General features: G+C 45.3%; 1 protein-coding gene and 1 long non-coding RNA gene across 4 annotated transcripts in view; one reads left to right on the top strand and one right to left on the bottom strand.

The window, feature by feature from the left end:
- The window catches only part of TXNDC5 (thioredoxin domain containing 5), a 38019-nt gene extending 14479 nt beyond the window's left edge, over nucleotides 1-23540 (bottom strand). For 2 of the 3 annotated variants that reach the window (XM_036351634.1, XM_036351635.1), the window contains exons 1-4: nucleotides 23193-23539; nucleotides 19076-19225; nucleotides 13667-13772; nucleotides 2071-2167 (exon numbers count right to left, since the gene is read on the bottom strand). In XM_036351634.1, the coding sequence (XP_036207527.1) occupies nucleotides 2071-2167; nucleotides 13667-13772; nucleotides 19076-19225; nucleotides 23193-23452 (613 nt within the window). In that variant the 5' untranslated portion in view covers nucleotides 23453-23539. Of the gene's footprint in view, nucleotides 1-2070; nucleotides 2168-13666; nucleotides 13773-19075; nucleotides 19226-23192 lie in introns of all 3 variants that reach the window. The other variant, XM_036351636.1, reaches the window with a different exon arrangement.
- A 1-nt stretch (nucleotide 23541) lies between these two features.
- On the top strand, nucleotides 23542-27132 carry LOC118676963. Its single transcript, XR_004974271.1, has 2 exons — nucleotides 23542-24764; nucleotides 26050-27132. It is a non-coding gene; the product is annotated as an uncharacterized LOC118676963 (long non-coding RNA).
- The last annotated feature ends 751 nt before the right edge of the window (nucleotides 27133-27883 follow it).

Genomic DNA, 27883 nt, shown 5'->3' with positions numbered 1-27883 from the left:
TTCCATAAAAGTCAGGACAGCACCTCCTCGGGGGGCTGTGACTGGGATGGGGACAGCGAAGCTTGTCTTGAACTGAAAAATGGTTACAGGGTGACCATTTTATAACAAATCACTAAGCCTTACATTTGTTCCCTGTATCTGTGTTTTATTTCACAATAAAGTAGGTTTAAAAAACAGTATTACTCTCCTGACTAGAAGGAAAAAAATCAGATCCTCAAACTTCATTACTTAGTCATGAAAGATGTTTTCCTAGGCTGTGCTACCTTGACCATCCTGGGCCTAAAGATGTCAGGCTGAGATCAAACTGAAATCAGGCTGCGGCCAGGGAGAAAACGAGCCAATGAATGCTAAACTGTGCCTGGCCACGTCATCGCTCACAGCAGCGCCTCATCACTATGGCAATGATGCGTTTGAAGGAAATGGTGAAAAACTGGCTTCAAAAGATTAGCAAATTAGCTTCCAGGCTAATTGTCTCTCCAGACAGCTCTGGTGCTGACACTGGGTGGTGAGATGGAAAGGACGCTCAGGGACCCATCAGAGTGTCCCCCGGAAGGTGCAAGACCAGAGGCTGGAGACCCTCAGGCCAGCAGCACAGACAGCATCCTCAAAGGCTGCCTTCAGCGATGGCTTGCAGAGTGAGGGACCAGGCTGGCTGCGGGGAAGGGTCTCCAACAAGGTGACTTGGGGAACACATCCTGTAGGGAGCCCAAGCTGGTCTCAGGTTAAAGTGAACCCCCTGCAGGGAAACCCCTCAAAGCTGCAGTCAGGGGGCTAGCACAAATAGCCATCTCCAAGGAAAGTGGAAACAGCTGAAGGCACCAGTTACTTCTCACCTTCAGTGGGTTGGGGGAAGTTATTTAGCACTAAGTGGGGGGCTGACTCCCCACAGCATGAAGTCACTAGGCCAGATGCGATTTTAAGCCCCTTTCACAACATTTCCAACCCAGTCTTAGGGGAGGATTTCTCTCCATAGCAGCATTTGAGAATGGAGTTGGCGAGTCATTCACTGCTGAGCCAACTCTTCTGAAATGTGTGAAAGGAGGACTTACATTATTAACATCAGAAATTGTACACAGATCATCTCCATATTTAGGAGGCCACTTTCAAAAACAAGATGTATCTAAGAAAAGATTTTAAGTGTGAAGAACTCTGACTCACATGTTATAATAGTTCCACTAAATAAACTAAATTCTAGTTTAAACAGGTAAGAAAAAGTTGTGGGGTTTTTCTAAAACTGATTTTAGAGAGGGAGGAAGGGAGACAGAGAGAGAAACATCGAAGTGAGAGAGATACCTCGATCAGTTGCCTTCTGTACACACCCCGACTGGGGATCGAACCCACAACCTAGGTATGTGCCCTGACCGGGGATCGAACCCAACCTTCCAGTGCAGGGGGCAATGCTCCAACTAACTAAGCCACCTGGTCAGGGCAGATAAGAGAAAGTTTTATTTCTGGCTCAGGTCAGTAAGTATATGATTAACGTGAATATAAACACACTTTCTTGTTCAAGGATGCACTGTCCAGCTAGTGTAGGAATTGTGTCACTCACAATCTGTGAGCTCCAAATTCCCTCACCTAAGGCCTTAGCTTAGCATTAAAACTCTGATTTAAGGAGAGAGACCAAAGGAGAAATTTCCAAGGGGAAGAGCATTAAACAATGATGCTAATGGTCCCTGAAGAGAGAAATCCTTACTTAACCCTTTGTATACCATAAGCACTGATAGACGCAAGTGGAGGGCCTTCCCCACACGCCACCCACGTCTATAGCCGCAAACCTCGCATATCAACTCTGATCGCCCAATTTTAAAATCAGACTCGTTAGTGACATCTCTGGGTTTGTAACGAAAATTATGGTAACTTAAATTCATAACTACTCCAGCGCATACGGAAGAAATGGGGATGGTTTCCGTTTTGGCCGCGTGGCAGTTCACTGGTTAGTGTCCCAGATGCTGCTTTCTATGAGGCCTCAGGTGGCAAGGACAAGCCCAGCAAGTGAAGGGGTAACAAATGGTCAGTGTTTCTGAGAGGGTGCATCCCACTGTGAACGCCCACAAGATCCGCCTGCCATACCTTGTGCGACGTGCAGCTCAAAGTTGCTCGCTGAGAGCTCATACAGCCCCTGCTTGAGCTCAGGGGCCCTGGGCGGTTCTGGTTCTGGCTCTGGTGTCTAATAGGAAGAAACAAAAATATAATCACTGAGTGGTCTGTGAAGACTTAGTGAGAGCCATCAAGGAGGTGACCTGTGTCTGTCTAGAGCAGCGGTTCTCAACCTGTGGGTTGCGACCCCTTTGGCGGTCGAACGACCCTTTCACAGGAGTCGCCTAAGACCATCCTGCATATTAGATATTTACATTACGATTCATAGCAGTAGCAACATTACAGTTATGAAGTAGCAACGAAAATAATTTTATGGTTGGGGGTCACAACATGAGGAACTGTATTTAAAGGGCCAGAAGGTTGAGAACCACTGGTCTAGAGCCTCCTGCAGATCACCTTTCTCACCTGGCCACCTTGAACCTGTGTGGGATGCCACCATGTGGGGGGAGGCCAGCACAGGACTCCCCTCGGAGTCAGAAGCCCCTCGGGAAGCAGGTGACAACCAAACCCACCCCCGTCCTTTGCTTTCCCAAACCCAACCACACAGAGCAGTCAGCCTGAAGGACTCTGCTCTGTTCTTTGAAATGGGATGTGAGATTTCACACAGAATACAAATAAAATTTCTAATCTGAAGGAAAGGGTACCTAAAGGCACAAAGAGAGCAAAATGGACAAAACTGAGAATGAAAAACCACAAAGAAAGAACGGGCATTGATTCACACAAAGAGTAAAAAATAAAAAACAAAAAACTGGGAAGGAAGTTAAAACTCTGAAGGACTCATAAAAGAGAAAAGTAGGTGATGAGAAGGTAAATTGAGATGAATCAAAGCAACAAAGAGAAAAACCACAGGGCACACAGGAGCTATACTTTTAACTCATATGACTAAGTTTGGGACAGAAACACAACAAAGGTAGAAGAAGTGGCTTCCCCCCCCTTTTAAATTAAATTTATTGGGGTGACATTGGTTAATATGATCATACAAATTTCAGGTGAGGGTTTCTATGTTATAAGATCTGTGTATTGCATGTATGCCACCCAAAGTAAAATCTTCTCCCATCAAGAAGTGGGTTTTTAAGAAAGACGCTCCTGCCCTGGCCGGGTAGCTCAGTTGGTTAGAGCATCATCCCGATATGCCGAGGTAGCGGGTTCAATCCCTGGTCAGTGCACAAACAAGCATCAATCAATGAATGCATAAAGAAGTGGAACAACAAATTGATGTTTCTCTCTCTCTAAAATCAACCAACAAACTTTTTTTTTTTAAAAAAAGACACTTCTGCCAGTACCTGAGCAGACACCAAGGTGTGTAACTATGCAGTTACCCTACTACTTACTACACAATTCTAAATTGGTCAATTTTTGAGGCCAGTATAGCTGCGATGAAGAAAAGATCACTGAAATACCATTTTGCTGTCAACACCGGGGTATTACTCAATTGTTATGTAGCAGTTCATATTTCTATTAAAGAGAATACCCAAGTTCAGTCACTGAAAGCTTTAAAAGTGCTGACAGCTCAAAGGTGTCCTGAGCTGTAATCATAAACCTCATGAAGTTTTCCTTTCTGCTACTGGTTTGTCAAAACTTCCAAGTGCTAAGTACCCACCAGAGGAGCCCAAGAGAATGACGGCCCAGTGAACAGTCAGTGAGTCCAACAGGTGAAACAAAACACTCTGTATGCTGCTATAAGGTGTTCAAAGGGCTCTCAGTATTAAAATGATATTTATGGCACTAGGGGACATGACCCCTTCCTGTGCTCTATGGCAGTCACCAGTGCAGACCTACCACAGGGGAACACCACAGTAGATCACAGAAATGGGTCCACTCTAGATTCTTTTTTTAAAATTTATTTATTTATTCTTTTATCCATTCATTATGTATATGCATGCATACAAGTCATTTGGTTGATCTCTTACCCCTCCCTCCCAAAACTCCCCCCAGCCTTCCTGCTGAAGTTTGACAATCTGTTCAATGATTCTTTGTCTCTGTATCTATTTTTATTCATCAGTTTATGATGTTGATTATATTCCACAAATGAGTGGGATCATGTGATATTTATCTTTCTCTAACTGGCTTATTTCACTTAACATAATGCTCTCTTATTCCATCCATGCTGTTATCAATGGTAAGAATTCCTATTTTACAGCAGCATAGTATTCCATTGTGTAGATGTGCCACAGTTTTCTAATCCAGCAGTTGCCAACTGGTGGTCCACGAGGACCGAAAACTTGGCAACCACTGTTCTAATCTACTCATCTGCTGATGGGCACTTAGGCTGTTTCCAAATCTTAGCTATTGTAAATTGTGCTGCTATGAACATAGGGGTGCAAATATCCTTTCTGATTAGCGTTTCTGTTTTCTTGGGATATATTCCTAGAAGTGGGATCACTGGGTCTAATGGGAGTTCCATTTTTAGTTTTTTGAGGAAACTCCATACTGTTCTCCACAGTGGCTTCACCAGTCTGCATTCCGACCAGCAGTGCACAAGGGTTCCTTTTTCTCCGCATCCTAGCCAGCACTTGTCATTTGTTGATTTGCTGATGGCAGCCATTGTGACAGGTGCGAGATGGTACTGCATTGTCGTTTTGATTTGCATCTCTCGAATGATTAGTAACTTTGAGCTAATGTTTTCATGTCTCTTGGCCTTCTGTATGTCCTTTCGAAAAGTGTCTATTTAGATCCTTTGTCCATTATTTGATTGAATTGTTTATCTTCCTTTTGTTAAGTGGTATGAGTTCCCTATAAATTTTGGAGATTAAACACTTACCAGAGATAACATTGGCAAATATGTTCTCCCATGCAGTGGGTTTTCTTAATTGTTTTGTTGATGGTTTCTTTTGCTGTGCAGAAGCTTTTTATTTTGATGTAGTCCCATTTGTTTATTTTCTCTTTAGTTTCCATTGCCCTAGGAGCTGTATCGGTAAACATATGTCTGCTATATTGCTGCCTATGGATTCTCCTAAGATTTTTATGGTTTCTCATCTTACGTTTAAGTCCTTTATCCGTTTTGAGTTTATTTTTGTGTATGGTGTAAGTTGGTGGTCTAGTTTCATTTTTTTGCAAGTATCTGTCCAGTTTTCCCAACATCATTTATTGAAGAGACTGTCTTGACTCCATTGTATGATCTTGCCTCCTTTGTCAAATATTAATTGAGCATAATGGCTTGGGTTGATTTCTGGGTTCCCTGTTCTGTTCCATTGGTCTATAGGTCTGTTCATGTGCCAGTACCAGGCAGTTTTGAGAACAGTGACATTGTAATATAGTTTGATATCTGGTATTGTGATCCCTCCAACATTGTTCTTTTTTCTCAAGATTGCTGCAGCTTTTTGGGGTCTTTTTTTATTCCAGATGAATTTTTGGAGAGTTTGTTCTAGGTCTTTGAAATATGCCATTGGTATTTTAATGGGGATTGCATTAAATGTATAGATTGCTTTGGGCAGTATGGACATTTTAATGATGTTGATTCTACCAATCCATGAACATGGCATATTCTTTTCTTATTTTTATTGATTTTTTTTACAGAGAGGAAGGGAGCGGGATAGAGTTAGAAACATTGATCAGAGAGAAACATTGATCAGCTGCCTCCTGCTGTGCACCCCCTACTGGGGATGAGCCCGCAACCAAGGTACATGCCCTTGACTAAAATCGTACCTGGGACCCTTCAGTCCGCAGGCCGACACTCTATCCACTGAGCCAAACTGGCTAGGGCAACACGGTATATTCTTCCACTTGTTTATGTCTTCCTCTATTGCTTTTTTCAGTATCCTGTCATTTTCTGAGTACAGGTCCTTTACCTCCTTTTTTAAATTCATTCTTAGGTATCTTAATTTTTTTGTTGCAATGGTAAATTGGATTTTTTTTAGTTTCTCTTTCTGTGAGTTCATTATTGGTGTATAAAAAGGCCATAGGTTTCTGGATGTTAATTTTGTATCCTTCTACATTGCCAAATTCATTTATTAAATCTAATAGTTTTTTGATGGAATCTTTAGGGTTTTCTATGTACAATATCATGTCATCTGCGAATAATGACAATGTTACTTCTTCTTTTCCAATTTGGATGCCTTTTATTTCTTCTTCTTGTCTGATCGCTACGGCTAGCACTTCCAGTACTATGTTGAACAGGAGTGGGCATCCCTGTCTTGTTCCTGTTCTTAGGGGAAATGGTTTTAGTTTTTGCCCACTGAATATGTTGGCTGTAGGTTTATCATATAAGGCTTTTATTACGTTGAGGCATGACCCCTCTATTTCCACTTTGCTGAGTTTTTATCTGGAAAGGGTGCTGGATTTTGTCAAATGCTTTTTCTGCATCAATTGATATGATTATATGATTTTTGTCTCTCAATTTGTTTATGTGATGCATCACATTTATTGTTTTGTGGATATTGTACCAGCCTAGCATCCCTGGAATAAATCCCACTTGGTCATGGTGTATGATCTTTCTAATGGATTGCTGGATCCGATTTGCTAGAATTTTTGAGGATTTTAGCATCTATGCTCATCAGGGGTATTGGCTTGTAATTCTCTTTCTTTGTAGTGTCCTTATCTGGTTTTGGGATTAGGATAATGCTGGCTTCATAGAAAGAACTTGGAAGTGTGCCTTCCTCTTGAATATTTTAGAATAGTCTAAGAAGGATAGATTTTAGTTCTTCTTTGAATATTTGGTAAAACTCCCCCATGAAGCCATCTGGTCCAGGGCTTTTGTTTGCTGGAAGTTTTTTGATTACTATTTCAATTTCATCCGTAGTTATTGGCTATTCAGGTTTTTTTTTATTCTTCCTGATTTGAGTTTTGGAAGCTTTTATTTTTGTAGGAATATGTCCATTCCATTGAGGTTGTTCAATTTGTTAGAGGAGAGTTGTTTGTAGTATTTATTTACAATCCTTTGTATGTCTGTGGGGTTGGTTGTTACTTTACCTCTTTCATTTCTGATTTTGTTTATTTGGGTCCTCTTCCTTTGTTTCTTGGTGAGCCTGGATAGAGGTTCATTGATCTTGTTTATCCTTTCAAGGAACCAGCTCTTGGTTTCATTGATCTTTTGTATTGTTTTGTTTTTTGAATCTATGTCACTTATTTCTGCTCTGATCTTTAGTATTTCCTTTGGCTTACTCTGGGCTTTTCTTGTTGCTCTCCTCCTAATTCTTTAAGTTGCAGGGTTAGATAATTTATTACCATTTTTTCTTGTTTTTTTGAGGTAGGCCTGTAGAGCTATGAATTTCCCTCTTAGGACTGCTTTCACTGTGTCCCATAGATTTTGGATTTTTGTGTTTTCATTGCCATCTGTTTCCAGAATGTTTTTAATTTCTTCTTTGATCTCTTTGGTAACCCAATCATTGTTTAATAGCATGCTATTTAGCCTCCAAGTGTTTGTTTTTTCATTGTTTTTTTTTTGTAGTTGATTTCTAATTTTATGCCATTGTGATTGGAGAAGATGCTTCATATGATTTCTATCTTCTTGAATTTGAAGAGACTTTGCCTGTGTCCTAATATGTGGTCTATCTTTGAAAATGTCCCATGTACACTTGAGAAGAATGTATATTTTGTAGCTTTGGGTGAAATATTCTGAAGATGTCGATTAAGTCCATCTGCTCTAGTGAGTCATTTAGGATTGCTGCTTCTTTGCTGATTTTTTGGTTAGATGATTTATCCAGTGGTGTCAACGGGGTATTAAAGTCCCCTACTATGATTGTATTGCTGTCGATCTCTCCCTTGATATCTTCCAGGTTTTTTTTTATGTATTTGGGTGTTCCTATATTGGGTGCATATATGTTTACCATCGTTATTCCTTCTTGTTTAATTGTTCCCTTTAGTATTATGAAGTGGCTCTCTTTATCTCTTGTTATGGCCTTCACTTTGAGGTCTATTTTGTCAGATATAAGTATTGCTACCCATGCTTTTTTAATTTTCATTTGCCTGAAAATTTTTTTCCATTCCTTCACTATCAGTCTGTGTGAGTCCTTTGTTCTGATGTGGGTCTCTTGTAGATAGCAAATATAAGGGTCATGTTTTCTTATCCATTCAGCTATCCTATGTCTTTTGATTGGAGCATTTAATCCATTTACATTTAAGGTTATTATTGATAAGTACTTGTTAGTCACCATTTTTATTCTTTATGCTTGTGTTCCTTTTTCCCTTTCTGTTTCTTCTGTTTACAGCAGTCCCTTTAGCATTTCTTGCATTGCTGGCTTCGTGGTGATAAACTCCCTTATCCCTTTTTTGTCTGTGAAGCTCCTGATTTCACCTTCAATTTTGAATGAGAGCCTTGCTGGGTATAGTATTCTTGGATTCCCTCCCTTGCTTTGCATCACTTTGTATATTTCATTCCATTCCCTTCTGGCCTGATGAGTTTCTGTTGATAAATCATTTGACAGTCTAGTGGGAGATCCCTTGTAGGTAACTGTCTGTCTCTCTCTAGCAACCTTTAGGATTCTTGCTTTGTTGTTGATGTTTGCCAATTTATGATGTGTCTTGGTGTTGGTCTTTATGGGTTCATCTTATTTGGGACTCTATGTGCTTCTTGGACTTGTGTGGCTTTTTTCTTCCCAATATCAGGAAAGTTTTCTGTTATTATTTCTTCAAACAGGTTTTCTATTCCTTGTTCTGTTTCCTCTCCTTCTGATACCCCCCTATTATGTGGATGTTGTTTCATTTCATGTTGTCCCAAAGCTCTCTTAGACTCTCCTCCTGCTTTTTAAATTTTCTTTCCAGTTGTTGCTGTATTTTCGTGGTTTTTTCTACCTTGTCTTGTAGCTCAATGATGTGGTCCTCAGCTTCTACTACTCTACTGGTGAAGCCTTCCATTGTGTTCTTTATTGCAGCTATGTCATTCTTCATCTCCTCCTGATTCCTTTTCATGTTGGTAACATAATCATCCAGCTCCTTATAATTCTCATAGAATTGTGTGTATTTATCTTCCAGACGTTTAAGCATCCTTATAACCATTACTCTGAATTCTTTCTCTGTCCAGTTACTTGCCTCCATTTCATTTAATTCTTTTTCTGGTGATTCCCTTTTTTTTCCTTTGGGTATTGGGGGTTTTTTTTGTCTCCCCATTTTTTGCTGTATTGTTTTAATTGTATGTCTTAGATCCAACTGTTTTGCTATCCAGATTCTTTTGGGGGTGGTTCAACGTAGTTGGTGATTTTTGGGACCCAGTGGTGCAGTCTCTCAGATCCCCTGGGCTTGGTGATCTAGTGGAGCCCCCTACTTGTGCTATTTAAGTTCTTCTGATGTAGTTGGGTTTTGAACGTTGATTTCTCATTCGTGGATGAAGTCACGCCACAGATTGTCTGGCAATGTGACTTACCCCGGTTTCGTTGTGCAAGCTGTTGTGGATGTGATAGTGGTTCCAGCTCTTATGGAAAGGGTTGTCTGAGGTCTCATTGGTATATGTTCACTGTGATTTCCTGGAGTCCATGGCCTGGGAAGAAAGTGTCTTGGGGCCTGCGGCTCAGGTACTGTGTAACTTTGGCCAGTGTTGTGTGATTCTTGCTGAGGTAGTGTCACTCTGCAATTCACTATGAGGTCCCAGAGCCTGTGACCATGGGGAGCAGTTGTCCCATAGTCTGCAGTTGAGGCAGTGGGACTCTGGCCCAAGTGATTTCCCTCTGAGAATCACGAGGGGGTCCAGGAGCCAGCAGCTGGAGATGTGGGAGTCTCAGTGTCTGTGGCTGAAGCCATGTGACCTTGTCTGGGGAGGCGAGTCCTCAGTAACTCACCATGTCCAGAGCAGGCAGGCGGGAGGGGGAAGTCATGGATCCTAAAGAGGGGGCCATGGGCCCTTAGTTGGGGAGGCACATGCCTAGTGGCAGCTCTCAGAGGGGCCCAGGAGCTGTCTGCCAGGGCTGTGTGCTCCTGGAGCCCACACGCTGGAGCGGCGCGATTGTGGCGTATTGTGGTGTCCAGATGCTGGGGAGGGGGAAGTCCCAGTTTCTGATATTCATGAGCAGTGCACCCTTGGTTGGGTATGCACGTACCCAGCAGTGGCTTACAGAGTCACCCAGGAGCTGTCCGCTGGGGCAGTAGGCTCAGGGGGCCTGCGTGCTGGAGCGGTGCGACCATGGAGACCGGATGCTGGCAGCCGGGGAGGTGCAAGATCCAGCTTCTGCTGCAGGAGCCCTGCGCCCTTGGTTGGGTATGCTTTTGCCTTGCAGTGGTTCACAGAGGCACCGGGAGCCGCCTGCCAAGGCGGCGGGCTAGGGGGGCCCGCGCACTTGTGCAGCACAACTGTGGTGTCTGTGGGCTGGCACTGGGGAGGGGGAAGTCCGAGTTTTTGCTACAGGGGCCGTGTGCCCTTGGTTGGATGTCTGTGTGCCCACAAGCAGCTCCCAGAGGCACCAGGAAGCCGCCTGCCGGGACGGGGAGTCAGGGGACCCCATGTGCGCTGGTTCAGTGTGACTGTGGTGTCCAAAGGTTGGCAGCCAGCACGGGGTAAGTCCAAGTTTTTGCTACAGGAGCCGTGCACCTTTAGTTGGATGCACGCGCATCCAGGGGCAGCTCCCAGAAGCACTGGGAAGCCGCCTGCCAGGGCAGGGAGTGAGTGGGCCCTGTGCGTGCTGGTTCGGCACGACTGCAGTGTCTGGAGGTTGGCGGCCGGGGCAGGGAAGTCTCACTTACTGATGTGGGAGCCATGTACCCTTGGAAGTGGACGTTCTAAGGTCTGCAAGTCTGCATGCAGGCCAGGCAGCAGAACTTTGGCTGGTGTGGCTGCAGGGTCCTGAGCAGTGTCCAAGGCCAGTCTGGGTGATGGTGATGATGAGTTCCTAGAGGATGCTGTTCTCCCCTTCAATATGGTGTGGGCTCCGTGCTCGAACCCAGCAGCCCAGGTAGTGCCTGCAATGATGGCAGGGGCTCCCCATCCAGGAGAGCCTGGTCTGCCAGCCCCTGATACTCCTGCAGAATCTAACTGTCCCTCACTCACACCCACACCACACACATCCACACACTCTCCTTTCACCCGCTCACTCACTCACACCCTCTCCCGCACCTCCATCCTGCCAGCTGCCATCTTTTTCCCACTCTAGATTCTTAAGAAAACAATCTGCCAATATTGATCAAGAGCCATAAAAGTGGTCTTGCTTTTATTTATTTATTTATTTATTTATTTATTTATTTATTTTTTTGTCTTGCTATTTTATGTCTGGGAATATATTCTAAACACATTCCTGAGAGGTAGAAAAAAATGTCCTTCATAAACATGTTCCTTACAGCACTTCTGATGACAGAAAATTATAAATAACTAAATATCCACTGTCATGATATGTGATCAGTATAAAACAATATCACTATATAAGAAGGTCATTCATGAAAAGAACTATGTTTATATGACTATAACTGTTTAATACAGATGTAAACACGGAAATGTAAAAATTGGGGCAGACTGTAAGAAATGGTAGGTTTTCTTCTCTTTGAGTTTCTTTAATATTGCCATACACTCAGGGGAAAAATCTAAATTTATCCTGTCTAAATATAAAAATGTATATATCAAAGTTACATAGATATAAATACAGATAACAACTTTAAAAAAAACTTGTTTACAATAATCAGCAAAGTTCAAACTGAAAAGGTTTTCAGATTGCAATATAAAGTTTGACTATATGAGCTCTTCTACCGGAAGGACAGTCATTGTTTCTAGCAGTTGGCTGAGATCCCTATTGCTCTGAGGCACTAAGATATGGCCAGTGGGTTAACTGTGATTCTAGGGTGGTGATGGGTGGATTCCATGCACCGTGCCCTCCCACACTGAGACAAGACGCTGCTTCTCAGGACATCTACGCTGAGCCTGGCCCTGGCCCCACGCACGGCCCTCCCAGCCTGCACATGGCTGTCCTCCATGAACGGGATGCTCACTGGCCCACAGATGAGCCTCTCTGCCATCCTGATACTGGCTGCGGGTTTCTTAAATAACGTCAATGTAGAAGACTGTGGGTTATGTTGTGTGAGAAGTTTATTTTAAAAGTCTTTTCGAAACTATTAACTCCTCTCTAAAATTAGCTTCCTCCCAACAGAGAACATTCTCACAAAAGAAAAGAATCTGAAGCTAAAAGCTACATGAAAGTCGCACCTGGCTCACCCAGCTCTCTTGCCAAGATGGAGATGCAAATTACTCTCTGTGAGGTTTGTGGTTTCCCATGTTACTTAAATTAGACAACCCTCTGGTCAACTTATTCAATGCCTCATTCCAGCATTCTTCACCATATACTCATAGACTATAAGATGTGAGATACAGGTGCACGTAGGAGGCATCAAAGTCCCCCGAGCCTCTGGGGACTGACAGTTGGCACCACACTTGAAGGGACACATCATGAAGGACCACACAGACACCCTGGAAAATGACAGCAGTGGCAGCTGAGCCCCCAAAGACTGGAATCGCACATGAGCACAAACAACCTTTAAGTCTGTGAACACCTATCTGATACAATAAAGTAGTCTAAGTTAAGTGTTTAAATTGAAATCACATTCAAAGACTTCGGCTGCTCTTAAAATTTTTCATCAGAAACGTCCAGATGGGAATACTGGCCACCTTTCCAGTCCCTCACCAATACAACACCACAGACCACCAACGTCCCTGAGCCTCTGAGGACTGAGCAGTCAGCACCATGCTCGAAGGGACACGTAAAGAATGATTTACAATCATAATGACTCATAAAAAAATTAAGACTCCCAACGTCGAAGAGGAGAGTATTGTAAATGTTTTTTTTTAGTAAGTAACATTCTACACACAGCAATGTCTTTTAAAAATATCTCAGAAATCATCCAGTTTCCACAACTTCCTGATATTACCCTTAGTGTACGGAGGAAATTAAGACACTAAAAGTTTTAAGAGTATTAAGTTACAATATCAGCAAAGCCAGTAACATCTTACGGACTGAGGGTTGAGAAGAAAAGGAAGGATTCACACTCTGGGATACTTGTTGAAGCAAGGGATGGGCACAGGGGACCATCTTCATTACACTCCTCATCACTCAGACATCATTCACTAGACCAGCAATTTTCAACCTTTTTCATCTTGTGGCACACATAGCTAACTACTGGGAGAGTCAGCTATTGCTTGTTTTAAAAATTCTTGCGGCACACGGGTTGGACATCACGGCACTAGACTCTTTCTACTTTTGTACATGTTTGAGTATTTCCATAATAAAAAGTTTGTTAAAAGTTAATCTTTTCCACTTACATGAGGTACTTAGAGTTAAAAACATAGAGACAAACAGTAGAGTGGTGGTTGCCAGGAGCTGGGGGGAGGGGGATGGGGAGTTAAGTGTTTAATTGTACAGAGTTTCATCTTAGAGATGAAGACAGTTTTGGAGAAGGATGGTGGTGATTTTGGCACAACATGATGAATGTATTTAATGCCATTAAACTGTACACTTAAAACAGTGAAGATGGTACATTTCTTGTTGTGTTTTTTTAACACAATAAAAAAATTTGAGAAGGAAAAAAAGTTAATCTTATATCAATGAGTCCTAAAAAAGTAAAAAGTAGTCTCAAAATAGTATCCTTAACTTTTCACCTAAACCGGCCTCTTTATTACCCCAAAATGTAGGAAGAAAGAGAGGGAGGGAGCCCTCTGTGCACTCACGGCAGGCTCCTCGTTCAGTGTCTGCAGCATCCAGTTTTCCAACGCCTGGAAGTCCCGGGGACCTTGGTATTTCACAGCTTCCTGGCCAGGCTTGAACAGCTTCAAGCTGAAAGGGGAACACAGGATTACAGCAGATTTTTAAAGCACTCCAAACTGCTCAGAGCAAAAAGCACCGTCATATCAGGGAGCAAGCTGGTTTAGGGAGGCAGCCAGGAAGTGAGTGATCAGTGGGCTGCAGCCAGGCAGTATCTGCCACTCTCTGATGAAACTTCCAAAGAAAAAAAAAATAATCTAGGAGATGATATATTCATTTAATCCTATAGTTTTTAAAGTTTTATATTTTATTCAAGAAAAATAAAGCTGAGGTGGACACATCAAGCCCAAAGCTGTGACTTAAACCCCAGGCTGCAGGTGTTCACTTGTGCAGAGCTCTCAAGCTTTTCCTGCCAGGGGTTTGCCATCCTTCCCAGCGTTAGTAGTTGTATGTCCTGCTTTTTCATATTTTTTAAAATGAGAACTGTGGTAGAAACAGCACTGTATTCCCAGGCTGCCGTGACAGCTCCTTGACTTACAAAGCATGAGCATCCAGGTATAAGAACAACCTTGACAATGGCCGGTGGTTACTTCCCCACAGAGAAAGAATCTTTTCTTTTTTCTACACATATTAGCTTCTGAAGAGATCTGCAGACAGAGTATGGAGCATTCCTTCAGAGGTGAGCAAGAGACATCGCCAGAGGCTCAAGTTAATGCTTCCAGGCCCTGTATCATGCCACCGGTCGTGGGAAAACATGCTGGTGATAACACTTGGTAGAAGGTGTCAAGGAAGGAGGGGGCAGGATTAATTCTTCTATTGACAGAATTAGTAGAAGGTATCAAGGACGGTGGGGGAAATGTGGCTACTGACAGAAAAATACACAGACAGGCCTTTTTTGGCAAGCCTGCTCATCTGAAACACCCCTTACATTCTACAGCATGCACCTGGAGTTCGTTAGCAGATGCCCAAAATGCAGTGTCAAAATGTAAGATGTGCAGCGATCAGAACTGTGGGTTTGACTAGCTACCTCCCCAAATGACTTAAAATGACGTCATTGGCTGCAGTAAATCTTTACATTAAAACAGGCTTAATGGCCTCACCCAGAAGCTAAGATCCTGCGATGGGCTTAGGTGACTTTCCTAATGTGCCTCCAACAAAGAATATTCATGCCACTTCCTCAGCAGCTTATACTTTTACATCCATAACAAAAAGCCGAAATCTAACTAGATTTGGCCAGGATGCCTGTGACTTCCTGAAGTTTAGCAATGTAAACAACTCCAAAGTATGATTTCACAATTAAGAATACGCTGCTGGCCGAAACCAGTTTGGCTCAGTGAATAGAGCATCGGCCTGCGGACTGAAAGGTCCCGGGTTCGATTCCAGTCAAGGGCATGTACCTGGGTTGCGGGCACATCCCCAGTAGGAGATGTGCAGGAGGCAGCTAATCGATGTTTCTCTCTAATCGATGTTTCTAACTCCCTATCTCTCTCCCTTCCTCTCTGAAAAAAATCAATAAAATATATTAAAAAAAAAAAAAGAATATGCTGCTGTAAAAAAGAAAGAACTCAGCCCTAGCCAGTGTGGCTCCGTGGATAGAGTGTCGGCCTGCAGATTGAAGGATCCGGGTTCAATTCCGGCCAAGGGCACATGTGTGCAGAAGGCAGCCAATCAATGCTTCTCTCTCATCATTGATGTTTCTATCTCTCTCTCCCTCTCCCTTCCTCTCTGAAATCAATAAAAATATATATTTTTTTTAAAAAAAGAAAAGAAAGAACTCACCATTTGCAATAGCATGGATGGACCTGGAGAACATTATGCTAAGCGAAATAAGCCAGTCGGAGAAAGAAAAATATCACACGATCTCACTCATTTGTGAAATATAATGAACAACATAAACTGATGAACAAAAATACATCCAGAGACAGAGAAGCATTGAACAGACTGTCAATCTTCAGAGGGAAGGCAGGGGAGGGAGGGGGGTAAGAGATCAATCAAAGGACATGTATGCATGCATATAAACATAACCAATGGACACAGATACTAGGGGGGTGAGGGAATGTGCTGGGGGGTGGCCAATGGGGAAAAAGGGAGACATATGTAATACTATATGTAATACTTAAACAATAATTTTAAAAAAGAAGAAGAAAAGAATGCCCAGACCCACCCCTGGGACCATATAAAGCTCTGGAAACATGTGCTTGGCCCAGAGAACTAGAAGATGCTACTGTCCTCTCTGCCTCCCTTCTCCCTTCCAAGCATCTCTCTCCAAAGAGCTTCAGGATCCTCAAATATCAGAAAGGACCAGGCGTTGTCAAACTCATTCCCCATTTCTTTGCTAATTTTAAAAATCAGTAAAACCCAACCTGTGATATTTTCCCAACGTGGTGTGCTTTGAACAAAAACAAAATAAGCACTTTTTAAAAATCTCTTCTTGATGGACTGAAAACTTCTCTGCCTGCCCAAGTCTGAGATTCTTCCTAAAGTCCATAGAGCCTAGGAATAAAATTAGAGCTTCCTCCCCAGACTTTTCAGTCTGACTTCAATTCTCACTGTGGAGGGAGAGAGAGCCGCAGGGTACAAGACCAAACTGTTCTGCTACCACCGACCTCCAAATGGGCATTTGGGAGTTTTGGTAATCTATTTCTTTTTCAAGGAGACTGTCGGGGACCAAATTTATGGGTCACTGTGGAAAACAATGTGACAAAAGTTCTGCTACAGGCAATGAGATAGTGCTATGGACTGAACTGTGTCTCCCAGATCAGATCTGTTGCAGTCCTAACCACAGTACCTGTGAATGTGGCCTTATGTAGAAAGGGGATTTTTACGGAGGTAAGTTAAACTGAGGCTAATAGGGTGAGCTCTCATTTACTGTGACTGTGTGCTTATGAAAAGGAGAAATTTGGACACAGAGAGAGAAGGCCACGTGAAGATGGAGGACTGGAGGGATGCGTCTACACGCTAAGAAACAGCAAAGATTGTTAGCAAACCCCCAGAAGCAGGGAAGAGGCAAGTAGGCTTTCCTGACAGGTTCCGAGGGAGCATGGCCCTGCTGATGCCTTGTTTTTGTGATGCTGGCCTCCAGAACTGAGAATAAATGTCTGTTCTTTTCAACCAGCAGCTTGTGGCACTCTGTTACGGCAGCCCTAGGAGCCTCTTTCAGTCCTGCCCCTGCTCACGTTCTCCCAGGTGATGAAGGTTATTTTCTGGGTCCACAGGAGAACCTCAACACCTTCCTGGGCACAGTCAGCCACCTGCAGGGGCACGGGGACTCAATGCCTCCCTCTCCCATCCTCGCCTCCAGTCACAGGGGCCAGGAAGAATGACACAAAGCAGATGTACCAACACACACACCCCACGCTCAGGCGTTGACATCCGCTATCCGATTCAGGCCCTGCAAGATCTCTATGAGATGAGGACCATTTTAGAGGAAGTAAAGGCTCAACAGGTAACCTATGAACGCCCTCCTGTGACTACATTTTATGCAACACATCTGCCTCCTGCCTTCAATGAAACAAATCTCTCCCCAGGCACCTGTGTGTCATGGGCATGCAAGGTCCTTCCCAAATCACATCTGGCATACTGTAAGCTCACTTTACCTTTTTTTCAACACAAAACCAGTGCATGGTTTTATCTGGGAGACCTTATATTCTTAATAATGTTGGACACATGATCCAACATGGATCTTTTAAAATCTGTGAAGAGCAGTGCAGACAGATAGCTCATATAGTCAAGTCCAGATGGAACCTCTACTCCCCTCCCTGATGCCCCTACTGTGCGCCCTCTCACCCCTGTGACAGCTCCCGTTGTTTCGCCTTCCCTGTGGCATGGTTGGTGGTGCAAACAGCCACATGGCCACAGATGGCCAGCTGTTTAAGAGTGGCCACCACAGTCAACCATCTCTGCAGCCCCTGCACTTTGCAGTCACAGGCTCTCAAATAAGTGAGCATCCATCTCCTCTCCTGCTCCCATGACTCAGTGACCGCTTCTTTGGGACACTCCATCCCAGCAGAGTTTACGTTAAAGGCAACGTGATGACGCACAGGACATTGGTGCCTTTAGGTAGGTACACATGGTGGGAAGTTTTATCTCTATTTGACCTGACTTGATGCAGACTTGAACTATGGCACTTAGATTAGCGAGCATTCACCAAAGACCAAGAATTCCAGAGTCCTATGTGGAAATGCCAAATTTCCAAATGTTAGGGGAAACCTAACATTTGCTGGGTATGCTCAGAATGGTGTTTGCACACATGCTATTTCATAACAATGTTCAGGGGGGTGGGGTGAGTCTCAGTGTCCTACTTTAGACTCAGAAGTTAACCAGTGCGGCCAGAGTTACACGATAACTAGATGGTAGAGCTGGGATTCAACCCTGGCTTCTAGGTTCCAGCCCAGAGTTCCTTCCGCGTTTCCATCCTGACTCTCAGGTTGGGAGATAAGCTCAGGTTTTAGACAGACTTTCCTTAACACATCAATGTGAACAAGCATTTCTGGGGCTGCAACAGCCAATCCCCCCGCCGTCCTCCTGGAAACAGCCCCTTCCCTTTTTTGGAGAAGGGCTCTCCACTGCCGTGTGGTCTGAATGGGGCTGCTGTTTTCCTGAGAGATCCTGCCTCTCTGGCCACAAGACTGTTCCCGGAATGAACACCCGTCTAAGCTGGGCCAGTGAGTGGTGGGCCAAGTCCACCTGGCAGCAGAGACACAGAGCCAGAAGGTAAAGACATCTTAAGGGAGACACACAAAAACAGGCCCCCAAATCTTTGGAGCTGAGTCTCAGAGCTTCCCTCACAGCCTACTAATGAATCCCCTTCTTTGTTTATTAAGCCAGTTTCAGTTTCTTAAAACCAAAAAACTCTTTTAACTGTCAAGAGAGGAAGTCATGTTCCTTGTCAGAACCACTGTATCCCACTTTGTGACCTTTCTGTCCAAAAGAAATAGCCTTGTGCTAGTCACATGGGAAATACTCTAGGAAGATGCTTAGGAATAACAGAGTGATCAAAAATCAATACTAAATTGCTGACAAAATTTGTACTCAATTGTGTAATGTCCTCATGAACATCAAACATGACAGGACCTCATAGAGATCATCACTTTTATCTTGAAAACACATGTTCCTATAAACAGGAAAACCCAACACTGATTAATCAAAGGCTTTTTCCATAGAAGGTACAAAAAGACACCTAATATAGACCTGGTGTTAAATATCATCTTTCCTAGTAACAGGGACTGCCTGCTTAATTTTAGCAGCCCCTCACACCTCAGAACTACATAGGAAGGTCCCAAAAATGTAACTTGGGCTTTCTTTGGCCAAAGGCAGCTGGCCAAAAGGAGTGGAAAACCTGGAAGATACGGGAAGCATGCGCCCTTCCCACTTACGTGGGGTATCCTCGCACCCCCTGCTCGGAGCACACATCTGAGCTGGCCGTGCAGTCCACTTTAGCCACGTAGATTTTGGCATCTTCCATGCTGTTGTACTTGTCTCCCAGTTCGTTCCAAGTAGGCTGCAGCCGCTGGCAGTGCCCACACCTACAACAAGGTGAGAGTAACAAGTGTGCTGAGTGCAGGGTCAGAGGATGCCCAGCCCTCACCCCTCTTCAGCCATTTCCACGGGGCAATGGGGCTCTAGGATCCCTTCTTTACACCACAACAGAGATGGGTTAGCTCACAATCAGTACAAAACCTCACTCCCCTGCTTACAACCCACCCCCCTGAAAGTCCCTGCAGGGTTCTTATCATGACATCCAAATTTAGCAAGGTACTGTGTTAGGTCCTCCTTGAGGTGCCCCTACTGACCTCCCCCATCACCTCTGTGCCCCAGCTGCCTCCTTCCCTTGCAGTCTCCCCCTGTACTACACTGCAGTGTCTGCAGTTTTCTGAAAGGGCCAGAACCTGGCTTGCCCTGGAATCACTACATGCGCTCTAACACTTCCTCCCTAAACCCACCTAGCTCTGTGGTCGGCAAACTGCGGCTCGCGAGCCACATGTGCGAGCCACATGCGGCCCTTTGGCCCCTTGAGTGTGGCTCTTCCTAAGCCTTAGGAGTACCCTAATTAAGTTAATAACAATGTACCTACCTATGTAGTTTAAGTTTAAAAAATTTGGCTCTCAAAAGAAATTTCAATCGTTGTACTGTTGATATTTGACTAATGAGTTTGCCGACCCCTGACCTAGCTAATTGCTGTTTGCCCTTCAGGTTTAGTTCAGGGGTCACTTCCTCCAGCCCTGACTTCTCAAGCTATTTGGTGCCCATTCTCTTCTCTTCCTCTATAGGTGCAGCTTCGCACTTTTTGCTATAATTGCCCCATTATTATTTAGTCAGGTCTCCTCCACCATATACCCAATATCTGCAAATGCAAGCCTGCCCCAAAATTAAGTCAATTCTGCATACTCTCCAATGAGAAGCTTTAAAAAAGTTTGTGTCCACTCACACTTCTAAATTTGATATACTCAAATGTATGCTTATAATAGTAGTTGTATGAATTTAACTACAGATATTTTTAAATCACCGATCATTTAAAATAATGTTAACTTGGAATTATTGCTTTGTGCTGTTCTTTACATGTCGTAACAGTATCAGCATCTTTCCCATCAACTAAGTCTATTGTCATATAGCTGATCTTCTTTATTGTCTGCTGTCTACAGGGCCATGACTGAATTCTAGAAACTTTATCTCAAGCTTCTAGCACAGTCATTACAGCACATGGTACTTTTTCCCCCATTCACCTGCTAAGTGTGCATGCATGATGTCTACAGTGTAACTGCTTGCTGTGCTGCTTTCTAAAGTGATCTTTAATGCTTTGAGGATGCTTGCTTATCCTCAAAATAATTTCTCCATAAGATAATTTCTCTTCTTTCCTGACAGATGATCTCTATAATACATACCTAAAGGTAGCACAAAAAAAAGTGTGCTTAAGCCAATGTATCTTCCCTAAGCAGCTCTTTCCTGGGCAGCTAAGAGAATCCCTGCTTTATAAGATATTCCAAAACAATATGATTCCCTCTTTTCTGAAAGATAATTGTGAGGGAATTATATCTATGTATATGTAGTAAAAGGGCCGGGACGACAGCATTATCCTTTTCACAGCTGTGTTCCCTGTATCTAGCACATGCTTGTGGTATACTTAAGCGTTCGGCAATTTCTCAGTGATAGATCCACGGGTGCCATGTAGTTAGCACTTCTGGTTTGGGACCCTTCTGGCTAAGCATGAACCTGTAAGACAGCAGCTGCATTCAGAAGGCGTCTTGTGGCCATGCAGCAGAGCAAAGCTACCTGGTCCTCACAAGGAGGTGGCCCCAACCTTCACCTCGCTGTCACCACCAGGTTTAGTGTGACCTGCAAACCAGCCCTACAGAAGATAACTAGCACAAAATCTACAGCAGGGCTACCCTCTATCTGTCAAGTTCAGAGCAAAAATAGAAAGATCAATGTTTTCTCTGCAGGGTACCCCTGATCTCAAATCACATGTGGGCTTCCAGTATCCCACAGAAACTGAAACTGGAATGCGATGAGGGATTGGGGAGAACCCACTGCATATTCTAGCTGAGGTCCAATCTGCTGTTAAAGTGTAACTTTTAAATGTCATCATAGAAAACCCCACATATCTGTTTAAATATTTTGTAGTAGACTATTCAGAAGCAAAATAAAAACTTTGCCTTAGCTGGTATGGCTAAGTGGCTAGAGTGTCGGCCTGTGGATTGAAGGGTCCCAGGTTCAATTCGTCAAGGGCACATGCCCAGGTTGCAGGCTCCATCCCCAGTGGGGGACGTGCAGGAGGCAGCCATCAATGATTCTCTCTCATCTCTCAATGATCTCTCTCTCCCTCTCTCTTCCTCTCTGAAATCAATAAAAAATATTTTTTAAAAAAGAAAGGTTAGTCCTTAAAAAAAACAAAACTTTCTAAGTTACTTTTTCTGGGGGCATCCACCTAAAAGATTATAAACCACATAAATGAAAAAACAATTTACTTAATAACAAGAGCTCAAATTTGCCAGTCTTCTCCCTCACTCAGTCCAGGACTAGCTGGTGAGTATTACAGATTCTCCAAAATTAAAACTCCATTCCATGCATGGACTTACTATGTCTACATAGTTTTTTTTCTTCAAAAAATAAACAGAAAATAGAGAGAGATTTATTCCACTGGAATTAGCTCCAATTAAGTATTGTACATAATTGAAATAGTTACTCTAAGAATACTCCTTCCCAAAGTAACTATTAATACTGAATAATTATTTTATGTACTTTTCTATACCACAGTGGTTCTAAAAATCCAAGTCAGTTGGTTCTTGGGAACTTGAAACACTGTTAATACACGATAGCTGTGACTCAAACCCGCCCCCGAAAGTTGATTTAACTCCAACTAAACTGAATAAAACTCAGTAATAACTAGAATATGTCGAGAAAGGGAAAAAAGTTCCTCCAACTTCGCCAGCAAAATTTCTGAATAGGCCGTTTTTCTTAGGCATCTTCTCTCTGTTCCTTCTTACATCCCTTTCCCACATCTCAATGAGCTTCTCCCCCACACTGGGGAAAGAGGCCAAATTCTGCAATAAAGCCTGCAAACTGCCTTGTGCCCAAACACTAGCTTTCTGCTCTGCCCCGTGAGGACTTCCCTTCACTGCGGCATCCGGGAAGAAAAACACCACCTGTGCCGGTGTGAATGACAGGAAGTCCTTCGCTAGGACAACTCCCAGGGTAGGGGTCTCTGAGGGTAGCCCCTGCCCCAGAACCACGGCAAGAGGTAGCGTCCTTCCTACGCGGTGAGTTCTGCCATCTCACACTTTCTGGATGAGCAGGCCCCAAGAGAGCAGAGGGGAGGAGCCAGAAGACAGCCTTGAGCGGAGGGCCAGTGGGCTCCGGTCACAAGAGCACAGCCCCATCCCCTGGAGCTGCGGGGGCGTCCCCAGAATTCGCATTAGTCTCGCGGCTCGGGGCGGCACAGGAACCCTCTCTGCCTGGGCCAGCCTTCCCACCCCAGGAGCACACAAAGTAGGAATTCACACCTCTGTGAGTTCCTATTTTCCCATTAAACCCTCAGGCAGACGATTAGCCCTGCGGCGCGTGCAGAGTCCGCGGCGGGACCCCCGGTTGCCATTGGCCGCCGCACGTGGCCCCGGTCCCGCCGCTCCGTCAGGCCTCCGCCTCCGGCGGGCGCAGCAAGTTTGGGGCAGGGGACTGAGGGGTGCCCCTAGGCTTCCAGCAGCCCCAAAGGTCCACGAGTGCCCTTCCCCAGGCCGCGTCCAGGGACTGGGGGAGGGGCCCTGGGCTGGGGAGGGACGGCCTATTCCGGGCTCCCGGGTCGGGGACCGCCCCCTCCTGCACCGCCCCGGCCGCCCGGCGCCACGTCAGCCGCGAGCGCCCCGGCCCGCCCCGCGGCCCGCCGGGGTCCCCGCGCCCCCAGGCCCCGGCCCAGCGCCGCTCCGGGAGCGCAGATTGCGGGGTTTGGGGGGCTCGGCCCGCGCCGGCGGGGCCCGAGGAGACGGCGCGTCCAGTTACCAGGGCGCGAAGAACATGACGAAGTGCGCGGCGCTCCGGATCCCGTGCGTGAACATGTCGGCCGAGTACAGGTGCTTGGTGTGCGGGTCCTCCGGGTCCCCCCCGAACACCGCGGAGGGCTCATCCGCCGCCGCGCCCGGCACCTGGGCCCTGGCGCCCCAGCGCCCGCCGCCGCCATGGCCGAACAGCAGCAGCAGCAGCGCGGCCGGGGCCAGCAGCCGGGGCCGCGCGGGGAAGAGGCGTCCGGGGCGCGCGGGCATCGCGGCGGGGCTGGCACGTTCCTATCGCGGCGGCCGGTCCCCTCCGCGGCGCCCCCGCTGCCGACTGCCCCGCGCGCCGCCCACCGAAGCCGCGCCCCTTCCTCGCCCGCCCCGCCCCGCCCCGCTCGGCGCGCCCGCCCCAGACTGAGTGCGCGCGCCCGCAGCGCCGAGAGCGGGGGCGGGAGAGGTGGGGGTCCTGGTTCCCCGGTGAGGTCTACGTGCCAGGCCGTGGGCACTTCCCGCGACGGTTCTGGTTAGTCCCACCGGGTCCCTGCGCTTCCCCAGACCCAGGCAGTGCCCGCTCTGCTCAGAGGGTGAATGTTGGAGGGTCGGAGACCAGGCAGGAATGCCACCCAGGGAATGTCAGCCTCGGTTAATCTTGGCATACAGAGACCCGGCCTTTTGGGCAAAGGGAAGAAAAGAGATGACTGTCAGCAGAATGTGGGAAATTGAGCAAAAGTGGGTGGGGTGTGCACCTGAATGAGTCAAATTCTTGGCGAGACATCAACTGTGATTCTGAGTCTGAGCTCAAAGGTGTTATCCCTGCCCTGCCTTAACTTGGGGGAGAATAGGGAGGAAAGTCAGAGCTGCCTCTCGGAGACAAGTCCTGCAGGCCTCCTCCTCACAAGACCAGCTGGTGTGTCTTACTGTGCCCTACGTCGTGGTGCAGGAGAGTTATAAAGATGAATGACAGCATCCCTACGCTGGCCGAACCTTGTCCCTTGTGAAATGGCTGAAAGGCATCCCCTGGTCTTGGGCACCTCACAGTTCACACCTCACAGCCCTTATTGCCTGTGGTAACTAAAGGCTCAGACCCTGCCCTGGGGTCTGAAACTAAATTAGAGACAATCCATGGTTAGCTTCCTGGATCCTGCTTGGCCCTTGATTATCCTCAGTCTGGGAAACTGGAGGCAGGGACTCCAGGCCTGCCATCAGGGGAAGAGCCCACTGACTCACCCGTCATTACAGGGCTCCAGCCTCAGGTTCAGCCACCGCTGAACCTTTAGCCATGATTTGCCCAATACCAAAACCATTACTTTCCATTCAAAACCTATTCTCCTCCCCACTTAAGCTTGAAACATGAGAACCATTTCCCACTCGCTCTCTCATTTCCCTTATCTGCTATAATTCAAACCAAGCACATTTCTTAGAGCTATCATTTCTTCCAGTATTCTCAAAATTTATACCCTGAACCTTTAATACTGGCCTGTTGCAATAGCTTTCTAAGGAAGGACCTCTTTTCTTCAAGATTAATTTTCCTCAAGCCTGCCTTTGACCATGATAGTTTGCTGCTCAACACCCCAACCTCAAGGTAAGACACATTCTCAAGGTCCTCTGTTGCCAGGGTCTTTCTCAGCTTCTAGAAGGGTTCAGGAATCTGAAAAAGGGGCTGCGTGTAAATTAATAAAGAGACTAGAAATATAAATTTGGAATACATGGGGGAGCCAGAGGAGTCTTAGATACAGTAACCAAGTTCTCCCTGAATCTCCGGACCCAGGGCTTTCTGGCCTATAGCAAAGCAGATATACATATCAAAAGGTAAGCTTGGTATACAGTAGGCATTTTCAGGTTGGGGGAACTGCCCTCAGCTGTCTTCAGGCAATCATTTGTATCCTCAGGTTTTGGGAAATGCCTACAGCTGTTCAGCTGTTTGGCCAGCAGCAGGTAATAACATGTAGATCTTCAGGTTTGAGGAAATGCTTTCTGCTATTCCAGCAACAGGTAATATGATTCAGCCCTGCTGAATATAGAAGCCCATTGTTAACGTAAAAAACCATTGAAGCAGGGCAGCAGAACCTCAATGAATTGAGATAGTGCTCCGGAGAATGGCAGGGTTACATCCGTATTTATACAAGTTACCCAGACACTTCAAAGGAATGTTATCTTAGAGGCAAAAAGGCAAATGGGCTCAGTAAGGATCAAAGTTGATCTTGTCAGTGAAGATACCGGCCTAGGACATAACTGCCCACCATAACTGCTTTTAGTCAAAGTTTAATTTCAGACCATCCTTTGTGGTTATTTTAGGTCTCTGAGTCTGCTAGGCTGCCACACAGGCCTTCCCTGAGCTTGTCAGGTCAGCGTGTGGCCCCTTTCGTCCACACCATCAACCTTTTGAAAACTTGCATTTATCATGCCCTGCTGGAATTAGCTTCCAGCACTCTGTGATGTGATTCCATGTGTTTTGTGTCCTTATAAAACTCACTACTAAACATCCAGGGATCCTCTCCAATAACCTATTGCCAGACTCTCATCTCTATCCTCCCGCAAATCTCATACTTCCCAAACCCTTTCACTGTGATGTTGGGAAATTCCAACAAAAGATTAGCACACATTCTTATTGCATCCACTTCTTTCCTTAGTACAAATGTAGAAACATAGGAGCCCTCTAACTGTTAACTACTCTTTCACACCTGAGTCCCTTAGAGCCAGGAAATGCAGAAGGTAGCTTTCCTGCTCCCCATTGTTCCTCCCTAACCATTTCTTCACCTTCTGCTGGCCAACCCCCAGCTCCCATTTAATTGATGCCATTAGGTGTAGCTTTTACTGCTCTTCTGGTCCCTGTCATCTATCTACGTTCATCGTCTAACTTCTTCCAGGTCACTCCCCCCACCGGCACCCCATTTACTGAAGACTTTCTTCCGGGCCACCCTTTCCTGTCTTCATTCCTGATGTCTTCAACATCTAGGTGATGGTCATCTATTTGTCCTTCAGAGACTCCCTCCAAAAAAGGAAACCCTAGAACTTGGCATCACCAGAAACTGCACTGTCTCCAAAATCCTGATTAAAGGCATCCAACTCTGCCCAATATCTCTTGCACTTACAGTTCACTTTGCTCAGTATCCCTTCATCATGACCTGTGAGCTGCCAATCCCACCATCTCACTGTCTCACCATCCCTTGCCTCCTGTTTTCCCTTGCCTCCTGATCAAATTACATCCCATGGATTCTCATCCTCATACTGACTACCTTGCCATGCTCTCCTGCAGTGATGCTGAAAAGCCTAAAAGTTAGTTTGTTTTTCCACTGTATGCAATCCCCTCTCCACTCTCCTTCAGTCATCATCCCTCTCAGCTGTCAATATGACCTCATAATTCTCTCAGAAATTAAAGCCAAAAAGCATGCCCTCCCTCATCTTTTCACCACCAAATCTGTACAGCCCTGCACGAGCCTCTTCCCCCTCTTCCTCTGGTTACACGGATAGAAATTACCCTCCTCCTAGCAAGGCCAGTCCTCCAGCGGTGTTTTAGAGCCATTCCCAGTCCTAATCCCTGGAACCTCTGAGTGAGACATTACAGGACAAAGGAGACTTTGCGGGGGTGATTGAAGAGGAAAGATTTCCAGGTGGGGGATTATCCTGGGTATCTGGATAGGCCCTACGTGTAATCTCGAGTGTCCTTATAATAAAGAGGCCGAGGAAACTTGACTGTGGACAAGCAGACGGTGTGACCAGAGCAGAGAGAGGTTTGAAGATGCTTCACTGCTGACGGAAGACGGAGGAAGGGACAGTGAGCCAGGGAATGCAACTCAGAAGCTGGAAAAAAACGAAGATACAGATTCTTCCCTAGGGCTTTCAGAGGGGCCTTTGGCCCTACTGATAATTTGACTTTAGTCCAGTGAAACTGTATTTGAACTTCTGACCTCCAGAACTGGAAGAGAATAAACGTGTGTTTTAAGTCCCACGGTTCGTGGTAGTTTGTTACAGCAGGCATGGGAAACTCATACACCATCTCAGCTCAAAGACATCTCTCCCTCCGCTCTCTCTCCTGCACTAATTTCAACTGCTCTCTTTCTATTGGATCATGTCCATCTTTGAACAAACATACTTTCGTATCTCCTAATGTTGTAATGTACCCCGCGAATCACACAAGGACGCCTCAAGAAGTCGAATTAAAGGGTCATATTTATTGCAATCCGGGACTATGAGGGGTCATTTTGCTCTCCAAAATCTCATAATGATAAGATGGCTGCAACACCAGATTTATATAGGCAAAGATCACAAAGGTATTGATTACATCCCAAGGTTTGGAATGAGGAACTTGATTTGCAAAAAAGCAGTTTACAGAAGCAGAAGCAGCATGTTATCTAAATTATAGTTTTGGGTCTCCAGATCACTGAATTGACAAAAACACATTATCTAGAGCCCTCGGGTCTGGAATGAGGAGCCTGGTTTGCAAAAAGGCAGTTTACAGAAGCAGAAGCAGCATGTTATCTGAATCATAGTTTTGGGGTCTCCGGATCACTGAGTCAACAGGGACACGTTAACTGGAGCCCTCTGACCTTGGGATAACTGTGCTGTCCTTCCCAGGAAAAGGAAAATGTGCTTTCTAAGACCAGTATGACCACAACCAATGGGATATCCACATTACAATCAATAGGGTATTTAATCGAATGGGGTGATTTATATAATTCAGAAAATTAAAATAACTTCTAT

Source organism: Myotis myotis, unplaced genomic scaffold, assembly GCF_014108235.1.
Source record: "Myotis myotis isolate mMyoMyo1 unplaced genomic scaffold, mMyoMyo1.p scaffold_m19_p_2, whole genome shotgun sequence".
In the NCBI taxonomy this organism is placed as follows: Eukaryota; Metazoa; Chordata; class Mammalia; order Chiroptera; family Vespertilionidae; genus Myotis; species Myotis myotis.
The sequence above is the reverse complement of the archived record's forward strand: the minus strand, read 5'-3'. Positions and strand labels throughout refer to the sequence as shown.